This window comes from Peromyscus maniculatus, chromosome 2 (assembly GCF_049852395.1).
Source record: "Peromyscus maniculatus bairdii isolate BWxNUB_F1_BW_parent chromosome 2, HU_Pman_BW_mat_3.1, whole genome shotgun sequence".
Classification (NCBI taxonomy): domain Eukaryota; kingdom Metazoa; phylum Chordata; class Mammalia; order Rodentia; family Cricetidae; genus Peromyscus; species Peromyscus maniculatus.
In genome coordinates, this window is record NC_134853.1 from 67217321 (window position 1) to 67237330 (window position 20010).

Sequence of the window (20010 nt, forward strand, 5' to 3'; positions counted from 1 at the left end):
CAGTTATGAAGTAGCAAAGAAATAATTTCATGGGGAGGAGGGGAGTTTCCCCACAACATGAGGAACTATATTAAATGGTCGCAGCATTAGGAAGGTTGAGAACCACTCATCTGGATGGTTTCTGATCCAGAAATTGGCTGTTTGGCTAGACTGCCATGGTTAGGAGGAGAGTGCTTATTGGGCACAGAATTTCTTTGAGGGGATGAACTGTTCTGGAATTGATAGTCGTCCTCTTTGCTAATTACATACTTATGACCATTGAACGCTACACTGTTTTTGGTCTTTTGAGAGTCGTCTCACTCTGTAGCCCTGGGTGGCCTACAACTTGCTCTGACGACCCAGTGGCCTTTATCGTGAGGCAACTATCCTGTTTGCCTGTTTGCTGGGATTATATACTTTTTTAGACTTATTTATTTAATGTATTTATGTATCTTATGTACTGTCTGCCTGCCAGAAGAGGGCATTAGATCCCATTATAGAAATGGTTGTGAACTGCCATGTGGTCCCTGGGAAATGAACTTGGGACCTTTGGAAGAACAGTCAGAGATGGCTTAACCACTGAGCCATCTCTCCAGCCTGAAATTTTATTTTCTTGACATTTTAATTTTCCTGGAGGTTTTGTTCTACTTATTGATTTGGTCACAGGGACTGTACATGTGTGGAGGTCAGAGGACAACTTGTGAGAGTCAGTACCGGGGATCAAACTCAGTCTTTCCCTGTTAAACCACCTCTCCACCACCACCACCCACACACACACCTTAAAAAAAAAATACATATTTCCAAATGGTGAATTTCATAGTCATGATAGTACATGTCTATAATGCCAGCACTCAGGATGGTGAAGCAGGGGAATCAGGAGTTCCAGGCATTCATGGGTTATATAATGAGACCTTATTTAAAAAACAAAAGTTAATTTTACTGTCTTAATTTGTTTGTTTGGTGACAGGGTCTCACCAGATAGCCCTGATTGGCCTGAAACTCACCTTGTAGACCCAGGCTAGCCTGGAACTCAGAGAGATACTCTTGCCTCTGTCTCCTGGGTGCTAGGGTTAATGGTGTGTCACACCTGGCTTTATATCAACCTTTAAAAAGAATGAATAAACATTATGCTGAGAGACTTTGGTCACAAAAGACCATGTGTTAGAGGAGTTCATTCCTAGGAAATGACGAAATGCCCACAGGAGGCAGATACAGACAGAAAGCAGGTTAAGGAAGGGGTGTGTGGCAGCACATGGCTGCAGTTCCACTATCTAGGAGGAAGAGACAGAGACAGGAGGATCCAGAGTTCAAAGCCAGCTTTAGCTAGGCAGGACCCTCCAGAAGCTGGAGAAAGTGCAAGGTACAATTTTCTTCTGAGTTGGACGGATTGTAGAGATAATTATGCAACTCTGTGAATACATAAAAAAAAACCACTGAATTTTATACTTCTAACAGACTTTCTCTTAAAATTTTGATTCAACTTGGCTGGCCTGAACTCACCACATAAAGTAAGTGGTCTCAAACTTTTTGAGATCTTCCTGTTACTGTCTCCCAAATGCTGGAGTCACACATTTTCCAAGCCAAGTTTCGGTTTCTTATTTCTAATCCACCTTACAAGCTAGTTAGGGACTTCCCCTTTGCATTATCAAGCCTGTTTCTGTCACTGTAACCAAAGGTCAATTAAATTGCCTCAAGTAATACACACTTTTTTCATCTGATCTAAACTAGGGTTTGATGGCCACTAACAATGTGAACACTCTTTGGCTATCTACACAGTGGTGAATGCTCTTATCTCATGACAATTATTTAACTTTTCTCCTACTCACTAAGGCTCCTGAGGTCCTATTGTTGATTCTTTTTAATTCAAATTTTTATGTGTTTGTGCCTGAGTGTACATGTATGTACCATGAGCATGCAAGAGCCTATAGGAGTCAGAAGAGGGTGCCAGATCCCCTGGAGCTAGAGTTACAGGTGGTTGTGATCAGTCATGTGGATGCTGGGAACCAGACAGCGAGTGTTCTTGATGGCTGAGACATCTCTCCAGCTCCAGTTGTGGAGTTTTTCTTCTTTCTCAGACAGAGTCTCATGTAGTCCATATTGGTTTCCAACTAAGTATGTAGCTGAGGATATCCTTGACCTCTTGATCTTGCCTAGACTGTCCAAGTACTGGGACCTAGGGGTGTGCCACTGTTTTAGTTAGGGTTTTATTGCTGTGAAGAGACACCATGACCATGGCAACTCTTTTTTTTGTTTTGTTTTTTTTGTTTTGTTTTTTTTTTGTTTGTTTGTTTGTTTTTAGAGACAGGTTTTCTCTGCGTAGCCCTGGCTGTCCTGGAACTCACTCTGTAGATCAGGCTGACCTCGAACTCACAGAGATCCGCCTGCCTCTGCCTCCCAAGTGCTGGGATTAAAGGCGTGCGCCACCGCTGCCGGTGACGGCAACTCTTATAAAGAAAACATTTAATGGGGTGGCTCACAGTTTCAGAGGTTCAGTCCATTATCATCATGATGGGGAGCATGGCGGCATGCAGGTAGACATGGTGCTGGAGCTGAGAGTGCTGTATCTTGCAGACAACAGGAAGCCAACTGAAAGTCACACTGAGGGAAGCTTGAGCAAAAGAGACCTCAAAAGACTTCCTCCAACAAGGCCACACCTCCTAATAGTGCCACTCCCTTTAGGAGCCATTTTTTTTTTTTTTTTCAAACCATGGCAGCCACTATACCTAGCTGTCCCAGTTTTTTTTTTTTTTTTTTTTTTTTTTTTTGGTTTTTCGAGACAGGGTTTCTCTGTGTAGCTTTGTGCCTTTCCTGGAACTCACTTGGTAGCCCAGGCTGGCCTCGAACTCACAGAGATCCACCTGCCTCTGCCTCCCGAGTGCTGGGATTAAAGGCGTGCACCACCACCGCCCGGCTCTGTCCCAGTTTTAACTTCTGTCCATCTGCCATACAACCGTCCATCTCCTCCTGACGGGAACACTTGAATGCAGTCCCAGTCCTTCTCTCCAGAGCTTCTTCTCAAGTCCACAAATGGACATTTTCAGGACAATCTCACACTTTAAACTTGACATGTGAGTGGTGGGATAAGCAGAGGCACAAGATGGACATAAAAGAAAATCATTAGCCAGGCGTGGTGACACATACCTTTATTCTCAACACTGGCAGGCAGAGGCAGGTGGGTCTCTGTGAGTTCGAGGCCAGCCTAGACTACACATTGAGTTCCAAGCCGGATACATAGTGAGATTGTTTTTAAAAAAGAAAAAAGAAGCATTACATTCATTCCATTTTGGCTCTAACTTGGGAATAATCAATAGACAAGTAGATGAGATAAAGGCGGCACAGGCTGAAAAACTAGAGAGAGGCTTCCACAGTGGTGACGGGGAAAGGGTACCAGAGGAAGGAACAGTGCTGTTTAAGGCTGCAAACAGAGAAGTCTGTGCTTCCCGATTCTGCGCTTGTCTTCTCTGCTATCAGTTACAGCACAGAATGACCCAAACCAAACAACCAAGGAGGACGGCAGGACCAATGAAGAAGTCAGAGAACCCAGACAGCTTCTTGCCAAGGACTTCTCAGGCCCAGCATGCCCCGCCTAAGATCACACATCTAATCATACTTGGTGAGAAGAGAGACTGACTTGGCCAGCTCCTCCACATCTTAGAGACACATGTTTACATTGCTATTTTATTCCACTTTGGTGACCACCCCTGTAGTCCATCAGGTGCATCCAAAGAAGGAGCTAGGGCTCGGGCTCCACGGTGATTCTCAATTATAAAACGATGAAGTCCTGGTCAGCAGCCTCCGGTGACACGGTGGTAAGAGGTGTGTCTGAGTCTCTCTTGCAGAATATCCAGCACCAGTATAGGTCAGGCCAGATGATTCTCCAGCTCTCCCCATGGCCAGGTGCCAACATGCAGAGCCTGGGCTACCTCTGCTGAGCCAGAACCAGTCTTCGGAACCAGGAACTCACGGCACCATCCACTCGCATCACCAAAGCTATGCCCAGGAGAAGTCCCACGCTGCTCACAATGAAACCTACGGCTTCAAATATGAACCTGTGAAGAAAGATGGAGCATTTCAGGACACAGGGAAAAAGCCTAACGCCTTTCCCTAAAGAGGCCAAACCTTGTCAACCTGACCTAGGATAACCATAGTTTCCTCAGTCTCTCCCTCCACATCACCTCTTCTCAAGCAAACCCACTTACTTTGGGGCAAACACCTTCCAGACCATGAGATGCCTTCGGAGGATGGACGCGGCCAAGGCACAGGCTAGAATCTAAGGGAAGAGAGGCGGGCAGTTACTTTGGAGGAAGCAAGGCAGAGGAGGAAAGCAGTACATACTACTGGAAGACACCCTGGGTTGGGAGTTAGGAAACCCAATTCTTGTCCTGGTCCAACCACTGACTCATGTGAACTTGGGGAAGTCACTATCCATCTGTAATGCTGACATTCACGCTTTGCCTTCCATCAGAGGGAGACATCAGCAACCCATCTCTGCCTCTGATGGAAAAGAATCCTGGCCATAACCACAGCGTTTCCAGTGTGCCTGAAATGCAGGGCCCAGATCTACACAGCAGAGAAGAAAGGATCCAGGACTGGAATAAGAAAACCCAGCCCAGGTCTCAAATCTTCCACTGGAGGTCTGAATTTGAGCAATCACTTCACTTATATGAACCTCCATCAAGGATCTTTCCCAAGGTATCTGAAACTAAGAAAAAGTGTAATAAAAGTATAATAAAAAAAATGAGGGAAAGGTCATCAGCTCTCCCATGTCTCCCCTGCACCCACCTGAACTCCAAGGACAAAGAGGTACTTGAGGCCCAGCTGCAACAGGGCTGCATTGAAGTGATGCGGAGCATCTCGGAGGCGCATCTCCATCAGTGGCTCCTCTCTCTCCTCCTCAGGCCTGACTCTGGCCTCAGCTTCACTCCCTGGAAGCTGCTGCCTCTTCCTTGGCCCTTGACTCTCACATAGGAAGGGCCAGAGCAGGAGCAGGGGGCAACCTACTGCCTCCGGAAGGACAGGGCTGGCATCAAGGGAGGACCCTGGGACCAGTCCAACCTGGTCCCCAACCACCCCAGTTGGCTCAGGCTGCAAAGAGCTTAGGGCCGAGGGATTGCTAAGAGCCAACAAAACCGCATCTTCCCTTCCAGATCCAAAGTTTTCCCTTCTTTCCACAAAGCTGGATCAACAGAAGTTAGGGGGTAAAGCCAAGAGGTACCTGCAAAGAGGATGTGGGAGGCAAAGGTGTTAGCTCCCACTAGCAAAGCAGGTAGCCAAGTAGAAGAGCCATGACCTTCTGGGAATCCCACGAAGGCTGCCTGCCAGTGGATGGCTGAAAAGACAGGCTGGTGGCCAGTGGAGTAGAAGGTCTGGGTGGCCAAAAGGGCCCACGCTGAGACTGCCTGCCAGAGCACAGTAAAAGGACCTAGAAGAAAAGACATACTTCTTTACAGTGACATCTCCTTCCCCAACCTACAGCCTTCTCTTCGGGGACCATCCGCTCCTAGTACTTGAGCAAATTGTTGCACACAGTCCTATGCGACCCCAACCTTCTTTACAGTCAATACTGCTATTCTGATTGCCTCGCTGCTGCAAGTTATAACACGAGACCACAGTGTTCAATTTTTCTTTCTTCCTCACAAAGAGCTCACTATGGCATAATCTATTCATACTGTAGCACTTCTGTAACTGAAAAATCAGGGAATGTGCTCTCGGAGAGACAGTGTTCCTCTAAGAAGTGAATCCTGAAGTCCCTATCTCTCATCTCCAGGGGCTGGGGCGGAGGGCGGGGGGAGGGGACTAATACGGGGATGGCAGATAAGGGAGGACGTCAGGAAGACCTTCCCAACTGCAGGGACAAGAGACTGTGTGTCCAAGTGAGAAACTCCGGCCTCAAGACAAGATGCACCAGGGCTGAGGTCCGTGTTTACCAGCGGTGGTGACTGAGGTCCCAGCAGCAAGCAGATGCAGGAGAAGGAAGCTCTGCAGGAACAGGAGCAGGAACACGAGGCTGACTCGCTCCGCGTGCAACAGCAGAAGCGGGAAGGCCAAGAGGATGAGGGCCGTGACCATGGCGGCTGAGTAGACACTCCCCAACTGATATGCAGCCACAGTCACGGGACCCTGAGCTCTGGTCCTCTCTAGCCGGCCCTGGAACTCTTCCTGCATGTGGCGGTAGATTTGGGGGACCACGTAATCGAGGTCAGCCTGAGAGGTGGGGGGACCTGAGAAGGGAGTGAGGATAGCCCTGGTCCTTGAAGCCCCGGCCCCAGCCTTCACCAGCACCGTCACGGGTCTCCAGAGCAGCAGCGCGAGCCCCGAGGCAGCCAGCCCCACCACGGCCCGGGGCAGCACAGCTGACGCCCCGGCAACCAGGGCCCGGAGACGTGGTGGCGCGTCATCTGCCCCCGATGCCAATGCCCAGTAGGCGGCCGTGCCCAGCGCCATGAGAGGCAACCCCCAGCGCACAAAGAGCACGGACGGCTCGGGACTCTTGAGATTACCGTAGCGGCGAAGCCACAGGCGCACGACCACCAACAGAGCCACCAGTGCCCCCACACAAGCTCCGTACCACAGGTTCTTGGCCCGACCGCCCACCACAGATGCCAGAGGACCCAGCCAGGGGGAGGAGTGGCAAGCAGGCGTCTCTTCGGGGCAGCGGTGAAAAAGCCCGGCTAGCCTTGTACATAGAAGCAAGCCCATTCCAAGCCTCAGGGCGTAGGTGCCACTGTGCCGCGGGGGGCCTGTTGGGGCCGAAGAGGCCGGGCGGGAGAGCGTAAGCAGTTTAGGTGGGAGCAGCTGGCCCTCCCAGTGAAGATGGGCAACCAGGAACAGGATGAGAGAGCCCAAAAGGAAGGGAGCGGCCCTGGCCTCGGCAACAACAAAACTATCGGAGAAGAAGGTGGCCACGCGGAGGAGCAGGAGTAACAGGACAGGTGTAGGGACAGGAAGCAGGGGCGCCAGGGGCCTGTGGGACCCCCAGCTAACCCAAACTTTCCACAGAAAAGGGAGGAGAGAACCGGCTGCGGCTACAGCTCCTAGAACCACCGAATCCACCTTTGACCCGGTAGTTAGCAAGAGTCCGGCATATAGTATGGCCCCAGTGAGGCCCCAGGCTACAGGTATTAGCAGCAGCGGGCGGAAGAGAAAGCCTGGGGATACTGCCAGCTGGGATGCAAGCAGGCAGAGAAAGCAGGCGGCGGCCAACAGAGCGGCACCCCCTGCCATTCGGACCAGAGAGAAACGGGCCCAAGACTGGATGCACAGGGCGCGAGCTCCCCGCAGGAACTGCTGCAACTCGGCAGTCAAGGTCTTCAGGGATGATGCCTCGGCCTCCTGGGGCTGCTGCAGGAGCTGCTGGTAGCTAGCAGAGGCCTTGGAGAAGAGCTTCTGCAGCTGATGAAGCTCTTGAACCTGCAGATCCTGAGTAGCAGCTGAGTAAGTGTGAAGAAATCGGAACACCTGGCAGGAAAGGTCAGACAGACAGAAACAGGTCAGCGGGAACAGAAACCGGGGCAGAGGTAAGGACAGATATTATACACAGAGACACCTGGACACTAGGGCTCAAATTCTGTCCCGGATGGGAGAAGGGAGGATAATGGAAGAAGGGCATGGCCGTGCCCTGGCAGGGAAGTGAAGATTGTCCGATGGGGTGGTCCTTGTGCTTAGTCACACCCAGGCCTCGTCCTGTTGCCTACCTGCTGGGCATTGATGTGCAGAGCTGAGGCCTGGGCTAGAGCAGAGGCGTGAGGATGGGAGTCACCGCCACCTGAGAACAGCTCAGCCATCACTTCCCCGATGTTCCCAAACGGGATGGGCAGGCCTAGCAGCAGGGCCAGTGTGGGCACAAGGCTGACTTGTGGAATGACCTCTGGCTCCTAGAAGGAAGGGAAGAACAGTTACCAGTGTATTCACCAGGCCTAGGTGAGAATGGAGGGAGGGAGTGTCCGGAGAGATGGTGCAGCGGGTGAGCGCATTTGCTGCATAAACCTGAGGACCTGAGTTTGGATCACAGAATCCATGACCACGCATGCCTGCAACCTAGTGCCATGGTGGGCAGAGACAGGATTTCTGGCCACCAGGATAGTTCCAAGTTCAGTGAGAGACCCTCTTTCAGTAGGATAAGGTGGAGAGTCATAGAGCAGAACTCTCAACGTCCTCTGGCGCCCTTGCACACTTAAGTGTGCATACCAGCACACACAGTGCACATATACCACATACATCCACCACGCACGCACGCACGCACGCACGCACGCACACACGCTAAGTGAGAGCGGAGCCAGATCACGTCCGGAAGAGGTCCGACCCAGGCCTCCCTCACCTCTGGAGGGGCACTAGGGAAGAGGGCTGTGCGGCTGTACAGGAACAGTGCAGCGGAGACCTCCAGCTCACTGTCCCCTCCATGGTCCCCATTCACGGTCATCCCATGGTCCCCAGCTACCACCAGCAGTGTGTCATTCTCCAGACGTTCCAGGAGTCCCCTGAGGGCCAACAAATGTGTCAGAGGGGAGAGAGGAAGAGGAAGAGGGAGAGGGAGAGAGAGGGAGAGAGAGATTGAGTCTTCTCAGAGGCCCATTCACCCCCACCACTGACTTCCATTAACAGGGCCCAAACCTCTGTCAAAAAGATACCTCTTCAGTCATAGCCCTGCAGCCCAGAGCTACATACCAAGTTATTCAAAATGGACGGTGCCCCCAGGTTTTGGGGAAAAGGCCCGTATAAAATAATTCAGAGCCAGGGCATGGTAGTGCACGCCTTTAATCCCAGCACTTAGAAGCAGCCAGACGCAGGTGGATCTCTGTGAGTTCGAGTCCAGCCTGATCTAGTTTATATTGCAAGTTCCAGGTCAGCCAGAGCTACATAGCTACATAATGAAACACTTTCAAAATACATACATACATACATACATACATACATACATATATATGTACATACGTATGTAGATTTCATCCAGAAAAGAGGCTCCAAATAAGGGTTTTTTGTTTGTTTGTTTTTTTCTCATAGAATGCTATGTCCTGAGATTCTCAAACATAAACCCATTTCCCCCAGCCAGTATCCCACACTCACTGGATCACCTGGTCCATCTGGCTAAGTTTCTTGGCCATTTCAGGGTGGTGAGGCCCATGCTTGTGACCACAATGATCCACACCCAGGAAGTGGGCAATCAGCACGTCCCATGAGCCACTGTCCACTGTGGAGGGGAGAACAATGAGCCTACTCCTCACCCCAAGCCAGGCCTTGACATTCCTCTATGTCCAGGGACCCAACCACAGGCTCTGCCACCCCCACAATCTGTAGACACCCTCCCCGACTCCCAGGGTGGGCAGGCACGATGTGCTTTCCCCGTGCTCACTGGTAGGGTAGAGATGTTCCAGGATGCCATTGTCCACTGTGTGGAGGTCTCTGACATTGAAGGACGAGAAGAAGAAAGCTTGGGAAAACGCTCCAGGGAAAAGGTCCTTCCAGGTATCATCTCCCATGAAAACTATACGCCTACCTGCAGAGACAAGAGGGGAATCAGAGCAAACCTTGTTCATGTGAGAACCAGAGCAGGGGATATTATGACAGAAGTCTCTAAAAAAAACCAACAAAGAGAAGGTGAGACATCTCTGTGGGTCAAAGTGCTTACCACCAAGCCTGACAACTTGATTTCAATACTCAGAACCCACATAGTGGAAAAGGAGAAAATCAACTTCTAAAGTAGTACTCTTTTTTTTCCGTTTTGTTTTGTTTTTCAAGACGGGGTTTCTCTGTGTAGCTTTGCGCCTTTCCTGGAACTCGCTTTGGAGACCAGGCCGGCCTTGAACTCACAGAGATCCGCCTGGCTCTGCCTCCCGAGTGCTGGGATTAAAGGCGTGTGCCACCACCACCGCCTGGCTGCTAAAGTTGTACTCTTAATTCCACACGTGTACCATGGCATGTGCACTTGCACAAATACACTCTGTGTGTGTGTGTGTGTGTGTGTGTGTGTACACATATCCAATAGGAATCTCAACCACATATCTCCAAGAATAGGAATTCATTCAGCATCACCTAAAATTTCCCATCAAGCTTTCTCTGATAACCACATTCCCTCTAGAACTATCACTTCCATTCCTACAAAATGACCTGTAGGGTATCTGCTGACAGTTCTCACTATATATATCAGGCTAATCTGGAACTCAGAGATCCTCTTGCCTCTGCCTCCTGAGTGCTGGGATTAAAGGCGTGCACCATGCTCTCTGCCCTTGGCCTACTTTTTTTTATATGCAGTCAGTGAACACAACTTGGATACTTAGACTCTTTTCTCCACACTTGCAAGCCAAGACACCTGTCTTCATTTCTTCCTTAATTGGAGCTCCCAAGAGTAAAACATTTTGTGCACATTAGAAGCTTCATCAAGGCCAAAAATCTCTTGAGCTTTCCACAAGCAAGGTCCCATCTATTTCTACTCCCCAGTTTCCCTACACCATAGTCAAACACAGAGCTGGGTACCCTAAGTCCTGGCCCCGTAACTTCTGAAAGCCCAGGTACGCCTGGCTTCCAAAGGAGTCCATACTGACCTGCATTGGTGAGCTGCTTAATGAGATTATCTTCCACTATAGCATGGCTGGCAAAGTTACTGCCAGCATCAATAAAGGTAGGCAGTGAGCCGGTGGTGAGAGCCTTGAGACGCTGCATGGTGGTCGTGGGGGGATCCACCTGAGATCGGTATAGCCGGGCGTGGTGGGGTTGAATCTCTAGGATCCTCTGCAAAGAGCCTAATTTTCCCAGAAAAGGCACGGAGGCAGGAGGTTCCCCAGGTACATGTGAGCGCTGGGGCTGGGCAAAGTCAAATCGCAGAGCATCTATCAGCACCAACACAAGCCTGGAGAACCGAGAAGGCATCCAGCAGGCTCCAGGCTTTCCTTGGCTCCCCCCTGGCAGGGAACCAGGGCCTGGGAGCTCTTGGCAGCTGCTTTGGTTGGTGAGCTCCAAACGCGTGAGAAGGAAGCCACTGGTGAAGAGCGCAATGCCAGCGTAGAAAAGAAAACAGACCCAGGCTAAGAAGAGGAGCACGGGGACCTTCTGCATCCTGGTAGAGAAGAGGAAAATTTTGCGGTGCAAAAAAAAGATTGGACATTTTGGGCCTCAAAATAATGCCCAATAACAACCACTTACTGCTATGAAAACTTCAGGATGTAAACAACTCATAGCCAGCTGTTTCTACAAGTTATACCATCTGAGGGAGAGATGCTGAAACTCTGGATCTCAACCTGGAGCCCACGCTACACCTACTGATTCAGGCTCTGGACGTGAGCACAGCAACCTGTGCATATATATACAAGCATGCTGTCAAACCACAGTCTAGAAGGATGACTATTCCAAATGGTAGGTAGAGTGTTCTCTGTCAGTTCAATGACTATCTCAACATTCCTAGGGTGACACTAGGTAAGAGCCACACGGAAAATCGGAGAGAGTAAACGGCGCCGCCTGGCGGGGACCGAGGAGACGAGGGGGAGGAGTCACGCTCCGCTTCCGGACGACCAGGATCAACAGAAAACCAGAGGAACGGCGTCCCAGGAACCCCGTAGAGATCCCATTGAGCTAAGGTGGGATCCAGGAGTCCCGGCGGCTCGGTCTCCTCCGGTGGGAACCCGGCCAACACGTGGGCATGCTCCCTCCGGGGCTGGGCACCCCGGCAGCAAGCTGAGGCACCTGTGCTAGGGGTGACGGTAATAGAGGGAGACCTTGGCTCACCTGGATCCGCGCCCGGAAGTGCGGCGGCGGTGCCTGCAGCCTGACACCACAGAGGTGTGCACGTCTGACAGAGCGCCCTACCAGGAGATTCGTCGCCACCTGCCGGCACCAGGGTGGAAGTTCGACAAGGAACGCAGGGCTGGCAAGTTTGCTGGGAGGAACTCATAAATGGAGGCAAGGCACTAATCTAAGAGTTGGGAGGACGACCGGGTGTGTACATACACATGGAAGAAAAAAAGTTCAGGGATCACTGTTTTTTAAATATGCATTTATGTGTATGTGTGTTTTGTGTACCTGAGTGTATTTGTGTAGCAAATGCATTTAGTGCTGCAATTGCTCTTAACCACTAAGCCATCTTTCCAGATTCACTGTTCATTTTTTGACACGAGGTCTATTATGTAGCTCTAGCTGTCCTGAAACTTGCTATGTAGACCAGTCCGGCCTCAAACTCACAGAGATCCACCTGCCTCTGCCTCCTGAGTGCTGGGATAAAAGGCGTGGGCCACCACACCTGGCCTTCACTGTCCGTTTTTTGTTAGCACTAAAAGCATGGCTTCTGGAGTCAAATTTGCTCTGTAAGCAGTTCGTCACTGGGCATGGTCATCCGTAAAATAACCCTGGGCTGGGGAGATGGCTCAGTAATTCAAGTGCTTGCCACATAATCATAAAAACTACAGTTTGAACTCCCAGAAACCCACTTAAAGGCTGGGTGAGCATGTGGCCCAGTAATCCAGTCCCAAGCAGGGTATTGCCAGATTGTGGCTAGCTAGACTATTCATATTGTCAAGCTCTGAGTTTGATGACCAGATCCTACTTCAATGAGTAAGGTGGAAAAAAGATGGGAGGATTATTCCTGGCATCACACACACACACACACACACACACACACACACACACACACACACACACACGAGACATGGAAAAGGAAAAACCTTTTTTTCTCTTCTGTCTTTAGCTGATTCCAGTTGACAGCATTCATCAATGCTCTCAAAACTGTTAGCTGAATCTTAAATATACATTAATAGGGGCTGGAAAGATGGCTCACTGGTTAAGACCACTTGTTTTTGCAGAGGACCTGGGTTCAATTTCCAGCACCCACATGAAGGCTCAAAACCATACACAACTCCAGTTCCAAGAGACCCAAAGCCCTCTTCTGATCCTCAAAGGCTCCAGGCACATGTATGGTATTATATATACATGTGAGGAAAAACACTCACCACATAACAAAATTTAATGAATAAAAATTAAGTGATGCAATTTAAAGATGAACAATGGGCCTCTAGACGTTTCTCTAAAAAGGATACACATAGCCAATAAACACATGGGAAGATTCTCAACATCATTAGCTATCTGGGAGAATTAGCACTTTAAATGTATTAGTTTGGACTGTGGATGTAGCTCAGCAGTACAGTACTTGACTGGCATCTCTGGGTTCAATCCCTAACACACCAAAGAAAACAGCTGGAATGGTAGCTCATGCTTACAATCCCGGGACTAAGGATTGCCACAAGCTCAAGGCCAGCTGGTGCCTGCACAGAGACCCACACAAGGAGGAAGAAAGATGATTGCAAGTGTTAGCAAGGATGTGCAGACGCGGGAACTTCCACACAGGTGGGGACTGTAAGATGGCACAGCGGGGCTGGAAGGCAGCTTCTCAAAAGGTTTAGCTGCTCTGTTGCCCAGAAATTCCACGCCTACATGCTGGGGGTGTCTTTCTGTACGCTGTGATGTGTTGCTCTGATTGGCCAGTAGCCAGGCAGGAAGTATAGCATAGGCAGGATAAGCAGAGAGGAGGATTCTGGGCAGTGGAAGGCTGAGTCAGGAGACGCTGCCAGCCACTGCCAGCCACTGCCATGAGAAGTAAGATGTAAAGTACCAGTAAACCACAAGCCATGTGGCAACTTATAGATTAATAGAAATGGGTTAATTTAAGATAGAAGAACTAGATAGCAAGAAACCTGCCACGGCCATACAGTTTATAAGTAATGTAAGTCTCTGTGTGTTTACTTGGATCTGAGCGGCTGCAGGAGCCGGGTGGACACAGGAAAACTCCAGCTACACCTACATAGATACCCAGGTGTGATGCATAATGTTAACTGTCAACTTGACAGACTCTAAAATCACCTGGGAGATGGGCTTCTGGACATGCCTACTGTAGGGCTTATCTTGGTTGTTAGTTGAGGTGGGAAGAAGACATGTTCACTGTGGATGGCACCATTCCTTAGGCAGGAGACAGAGTGAGCTGAGTGATGGCAAGCATTCGATGAATGCCTACTCTCATTGTTCTTCTGATTACAGATGTGGCCAGCTGCTTCAAGTTCTTCTAAGAGTTTATTTTTAGTTATTTAGTGTGTTTGTGTGTGAGTATGTGCATGTGAGTGCAGGAGCATTATGAAGGTTGCAGTGTTGGGTTCTGATGGAATTGGAGTTAGATAAGGTTGCAGTTTCCCGGTTGTCGATGCTGGGAAATGAACTCTGCTCTTCTCCAAGAGCAGTACATGCGCTTTACTTTCTCTCTCTCTCTCTTTTTAATTTAATTTTATGTGCATTGGTGTGAGGGTGTCAGATCCCCTGGAACTGGAGTTACAGACAGTTGTGAGCTGCCATGTGGGTGCTGGGAATTGAACCTGGGTCCTTCGGAAGAGCAGCCAGTCTCTTAACTACTGAGTCAGCTCTCCAGTTCTTACTGCTGTGACTTCCCTGCCATGATGGACTGAAACTTGAAACTGTTTGCTAAATAAACCTTCTCCTTTAGATTTTTTTGCCAGAGCATTTTATCACAGTAACAAAAAGAGAAACTAACACACTAAGATAAATTAAAACATGTCTTTAAAAATACATCTAGGGCTGGAGAGATGGCTCAACAGTTAAGAGCACAGGCTATTCTTCCTGAGGTCTTGAGTTCAATTCCCAGCACCCACATGGTGGCTCACAACCATCTATAATGAGATCTGATGCCTTCTTCTGGCCTACAGACATACATGCAGGCAGAGCATTGTATATAAATAAATAAATTTTAAAAAATACATCTAAATAAAAACCTATATGTGCCAGGTGGTGGTGGGGAACACCCTTAATCCCAGCACTAGGGAGGCTGAGGCAGGTGGCTTTCTGAGTTTGAGGCCAGGCTGGTCTACAGAGCAAGTTCCAGGACAGCCAGGGCTACACAGAGAAACTGTCTCCAAAAACCAAAAATCCAAACAAAACCTATATGTAAACATCCAAAGTAGCATCTGGAATTACCAAAAGATAAAAACTCAAATTTCTATTAGTGAATGGATAAACAAAACCTGGTGCTTGCATGCAATAGTGTACGTAGGGAGGGGGAAAATGTTCTAAATTTGTGCTTACACATAGTCTGTAAATATGTTAAAATTTACTGGATTTATTATTATTATTATTATTGGTTTTTTGAGACAGGGTTTATCTGTGTAGCTTTGGAGCCTGTCCTGGAACTCACTTTGTAGACCAGGCTGGCCTCGAACTCAGAGATCCACCTGTCTTTGCCTCCGGAGTGCTGGGATTAAAGGTGGGATTTATTATTTAAATTACATTTAAAATGAGAAAGTTAAACCGGGCAGTGGTGGCGCATGCCTTTAAGCCCAGCACTCAGGAGGCAGAGCCAGGCGGATCTCTGTGAGTTCGAGGCCAACCTGGTTTACAGAGGAAGTTCCTGGGACAGCCAGGGCTACACAGAGAAACCCTGTCTCAAAAAAAAAAAATAAATAAATAAATAAAATGAGAAAGTTGGGTGATGGAGGTGCAGCTCCGTTGACAGAGTGCTTGCCTAGCCTGTATAAAGCCCCGGGTTAGATCTCCAGCACTCCACAGAACCCGGCATAGCTGCATCCATCTGCAGTATTAGCCCTGAGAGATAGAAGCAGGAGGAACAGACGTTCAAGGTCATCCTAGCTAGTTTGGGGCCAGCCTGGGATACATAAAACACTTTCTCAAAACCACTAAGTAGCTAACTAACTAAAAACATAGCCTACGTAAAATGGGTAAGTTGGCTGAGCATGGCAGCACATACCTCTATTAGCACTTGGAAGGTGAAAGCAGGTATACCACAAGTACAAGACTAGCCTGGGCTACAGAGAGCCTATCTCCAGAAACAATGAAAGGGGTAATTTGTATAGTATGTGAGTTGGATCTCTGTAAGAAAACCACTCAACTTTCTTTTGGTTCCTTAGTAAACACGGGGCACCTGTCTACACGAGTCCCACAAATGTACGTAGCTCTACCTTCCCCTTAAATACACTGAGTTGCTCGTCCTTGCTTCTGTTAACTATCCCAGCCACAGCGGTTCCTCTGCTCTTGAGTTTCTAAGCCACATATGCCCTGCCTCTCAGCATCTGCAAACTCCTGACACCTTCATTTCCAGATCACCAAACGGATCTCTTTTCCTCCCTTCATACCCAAGCTCTGCTATAATTTTCATCGAAGTTTCCTGGACCTCAAGCTAACTTACGTTAGCTCTTTCATCAGAGTGCTATGACTTAAAAATAATGTTATTGTGCCGGGCGGTGATGGTGCACACCTTTAATCCCAGCACTCCGGAGACAGAGGCAGGTGGATCTCTGTGAGTTCGAGGCCAGCCTGGTCTACAGAGGGAGTTCCAGGACAGCAACCAAAAGCTACACAGAGAAACCCTGTCTCGGAAAAAAAAAAAAAAAAAGTTATTTTGTGTGTGTGTGCGCACGCGCGCAGCGGGCAAACAATGCTCTCCAGCTGCCAGTTCAGTAGACACATGCTTTATACCTCTATAGTGCGGGTTTCCCTTGAAGACAGGATGATTTCATGTCACATGATTTCATGTTCATTCTTGTCATGGAGAATCGGTTCTCCAGGCCTACCTGGACTGAAAGGTGGGAATGGACATCCAAAAGAAACAGGAGTGATTTTTCTAACTTCATTCCCCAATCAAAGAGGACAGTTTCCAATTTGCCACTGATAAGTTTATTACATGATTATTAAGTTCAAATAAAAAAATAAAAACTAAAATTTTGGCAGGGAGGCTGGAGCCAGAATCCGAGAGTACTGTTCCCTGCCCCCAGACTCCCTGGCCAAGACATCTCCTTAACTGAGCTTGACTCGACCCAGTTCTTCAAGACTTGCATCTGTAGCCTGGACATCTCTGCTGCCTTCGCTGGAGTTCTGGGCTCCTGGCACTGGGGCTTTGGTGAGAGCCCCATACACACCCATGGCCTGCAGGGAGAGAGAGCGCACCATAAGGACACTGCAGGAGCTCTGTCCCAAACTCCTAAAAGGGACCACTCAACTCTTCTGTTTCTTTCATTTTCCCTTGTCTTTTTCATCCTGATCTCCCCCTCTTTCTTTCTGAGACAAAGTTGCATTAGGGAGCCTAGATAGGCCTCTAACTTGTGAACTTCCTGTATCTCCTCCTGAGTGCTGAGATCGCAGGCACGAACCATCATACCCAGCCCCTTGGTTTTTCTTGTCCCTTCACGGATTCTAAGCTTTGCACTCAGTGATGAGAATCCTACAGACCATCACACCAGGGTGACTCAGAACACAGACACAGGTATCCACAGGAGCGAGTGGAAACTCTTCCTTCTTAGCTAAGCCCGACACCGTTATTGTACGCTTGTCCTCAAGAGCTCTAACCTGAGCCACCATACTCGTGACGTCGCTGGGATTGGAGGGCAGGAGGACTGTGTTGGAATCCTTGGCAAGCTTGGAGAATGCGTTGACATACTGCTCAGCCACTGTCAGGGAAGCTGCTGCATCTCCATTCTATGGGCACGGGGGATAAAATCCAAAGGTCACAGATTTGGAGAGAGAAGAGAAAGGTCAGGTTCCTGGAAAAGGGGTATATAAATCACAATACAAAGCTCATGTCAACTGGCTTAATGGAGCCCACAATGTCAGGAACTCCCCACAACGTAGATGAGCACAGCCCTTCCATCGTCTGTTCCTACCCCTCACTCCCACCCACCAGCCTCTCACATGTTGAGTCAAAGCCGAAGCCAGGATTCGAATCGCTTCAGCTTTAGCCTTGGCCTTGGCCAGAACTGCGCTGGCCTCTCCTGGGAGGGGAAAAAAAAACAGTTTGACCCATGAAATCCGAGTCCCCCAACGCTCCTGCTCCGGCACCTACCTTTAAAGACCCATGCTGTGTTCCTCTCTCGGGCTCTATGCCACTCACTGCTCACCTGCTGCCTGATTTATCTGCTCAGCCTTTTCTGCTTCGGAGGCCAGAATCTGGGCCTGTTTCTTCCCCTCTGCCACATTGATGGCTGACTCTCGTGTCCCTTCAGACTCTAGAACTGTGGCCCGTTTCCGCCGCTCTGCCTCTACCTGGAAGCCCCAACGACCCCCATCAAGAAGCAGCCAGGGGAAACTCTAACCAGGACTTACAACTACATCTACCACAATAGGGGATTCTAGTCCCATCGGGATTAGAATACCCAAATCCGGTTTCCCACCTGCATCTGCATAGACTCTTTCACTCGGGGTGGCACATGGATATCTTTGATCTCATAACGCAGGCAGCGGATACCCCAGCAGTCAGCAGCCTGGTTGATGGCGTCCACAATGTTGGCATTCAGGGACTCCCGCTCCTAGAGAAAGATAAATGTGAGTAGTACAAGTCAATGTATCTACCGGGGTTAATCTTGATCTCCAGAAAAGATTCGACAGGGCAAGGAATGTGCCCCCAAGCCCTAAGGCCCAGATCTGCTTACTCGAAAAACTTTGTCCAGAGAGAGTTTGCCAAGCTCTGATCTCATGGTCGTCTGTGCTAACTGGGTGACAGCATACTCCGGGTCTTCCACACCATAACTCGCCTGAAAGAGGCAGGCGCAGGGTAAGAAATGAAGATTTTAATGAGGGGCTATTGGGAAGGCTGGATAAAGCCAGGGGCAGGTACCTTGTAAGGATCCATAATACGCAGGTAAAGGACTCCATCTATTTGCAGAGTTACATTATCTGCAGAAACAAAAGAAAGAGAAAAGGAAGGTGGTCAAGCCTCTATGTTCTAACAAGCTCTTTTTTTCCCCCGTAAGCTCTGGATCTATAGCAACCACATCCTAACGCGCTTAGCACATCCCTGTCACCTGTGTCTCTCACCAAGGGTCACAGCCGACTGCTCAGGCACATTGATGACAATTTCCTTGAGACTCTGCACATATCGGATTCGGTCTAACACAGGGATGAGGACATTCAAGCCCTGGGAAAAGAAGTCATGGATTCTGAGAAAAGTGGGAGTAATAAGCTTGAATTCTAGCTGAGTCTGGAGAAGGCAGAAAGTCATGTATGGGACATACCCAGGAAAGTGATAGCTCCTACCAAGACATGTCCTCAAAAGCTGAGGTGTCATTGATAGGGAAACCTAAGAGCACGAGAATGAAAGACTAGGTCTCTGAATGTCCACAGGATGGGAGCCAGCAAGAATAGCCATCTTTAGGCAGACAGGTGGAGCAGAGAGGAGGTTCTAAGAATGCAGCCTGTGGAATACTAGGGTAATAAGGATAACAGCGAAACACGCATGGGATGGTCAGGAGACTGGGCTCTGCCAGACCCGGCCCCTGCTAGGGACGGCCCCAGTAGTCAAGGGGCAAAAGGGCAGACAGGTCCAGGGAAGTCCCACTGCCCCATGAGCAGGAGATCCGATCCCTTGGCTGGCGGGAGGTGGACAAAAGAGGTTCTCACAGGTTCCAGGATCCGGTGGAAACGGCCCATTCGCTCCACCACCCAGGCCTCCTGCTGGGGCACAAACAGTAACACCGTGTTCCGGGGCAGTCCGGAGGAGGCGCGGCGCGGAGCTCGGCCAGAAGCCTGCACAGAGCCCTGGAGAAGGAGGAGAGTCCACTGAGGACGCGGCGCGGAACCCCGTCTCTATTCGGAAGGCATCTCCCTAAATCGCGATCCCCGGAGAAGGACTCACGTGGGGACCACGACCTCTGACCCCAGTGCCTCCCCAAAGTTGGAATCCCGCTCCTTCCCAGCCGAGGACCCAGGTGATCTCGGTCCCGGGCCTCTGAAGAAGGTGGCTTCGTTCTCACCCTCAGCAAAAGGGCTCCAGTGCCCCGCGCCGCGCGCGCCAGCATTTCCCACAGCCTCAGTGACCTCCGGAACCAACGAGAGGTGGAGCAGAGCGGCCTCTCCTGCAGCCCAAACCCGAGCCCTTCCTCCTGAAGTTCCACTCCGCCCGACGTACTTCCGGCGTCTCATTCCACATTTTGCCCTCGTCCGTTCCGCCCCCTTCCCCCCCAACCCTCGGCGTACTTAGCAGAGCGTACGTCAAAACGTTCCCGGGGAAACGTAGAGTTTGAAGAGAGAGCCCGGGGCTGCAAG

At 49.7% G+C, this 20010-nt stretch overlaps 2 protein-coding genes across 6 annotated transcripts; both read right to left on the reverse strand.

Annotated features, from left to right (window-relative positions):
• Positions 1-3107: 3107 nt before the first annotated feature.
• On the reverse strand, positions 3108-11825 carry Pigo (phosphatidylinositol glycan anchor biosynthesis class O). 5 transcript variants are annotated; one of them, XR_013049069.1, is made up of 11 exons: positions 11695-11825; positions 10518-11029; positions 9329-9472; positions 9043-9166; positions 8297-8456; positions 7674-7853; positions 5907-7437; positions 5195-5401; positions 4762-4983; positions 4179-4249; positions 3108-4028 (listed from the first exon to the last, which is right to left on the reverse strand). XR_013049069.1 is itself a non-coding variant. In XM_016004578.3 (11 exons), the coding sequence occupies exons 2-11, from the start codon at positions 11026-11028 to the stop codon at positions 3899-3901; spliced, it is 3276 nt and encodes a 1091-aa protein (XP_015860064.1). In that variant the 5' UTR covers position 11029; positions 11695-11825; the 3' UTR covers positions 3108-3898. The 5 variants fall into 5 exon arrangements, 3 of the variants coding, with proteins under 3 accessions (XP_015860064.1, XP_015860063.1, XP_006986045.1); XM_016004578.3 differs by having other exon boundaries at positions 4762-4979; XM_016004577.3 differs by lacking the exon at positions 11695-11825 and adding an exon at positions 11116-11685 and having other exon boundaries at positions 4762-4979.
• A 4802-nt stretch (positions 11826-16627) lies between these two features.
• Positions 16628-19874, reverse strand: Stoml2 (stomatin like 2). The gene is made up of 10 exons (XM_006985985.4): positions 19719-19874; positions 19366-19503; positions 18784-18883; positions 18584-18642; positions 18399-18500; positions 18141-18275; positions 17868-18012; positions 17662-17741; positions 17320-17448; positions 16628-16899 (listed from the first exon to the last, which is right to left on the reverse strand). The coding sequence occupies exons 1-10, from the start codon at positions 19761-19763 to the stop codon at positions 16771-16773; spliced, it is 1062 nt and encodes a 353-aa protein (XP_006986047.1). The 5' UTR covers positions 19764-19874; the 3' UTR covers positions 16628-16770.
• Positions 19875-20010: the final 136 nt, after the last annotated feature.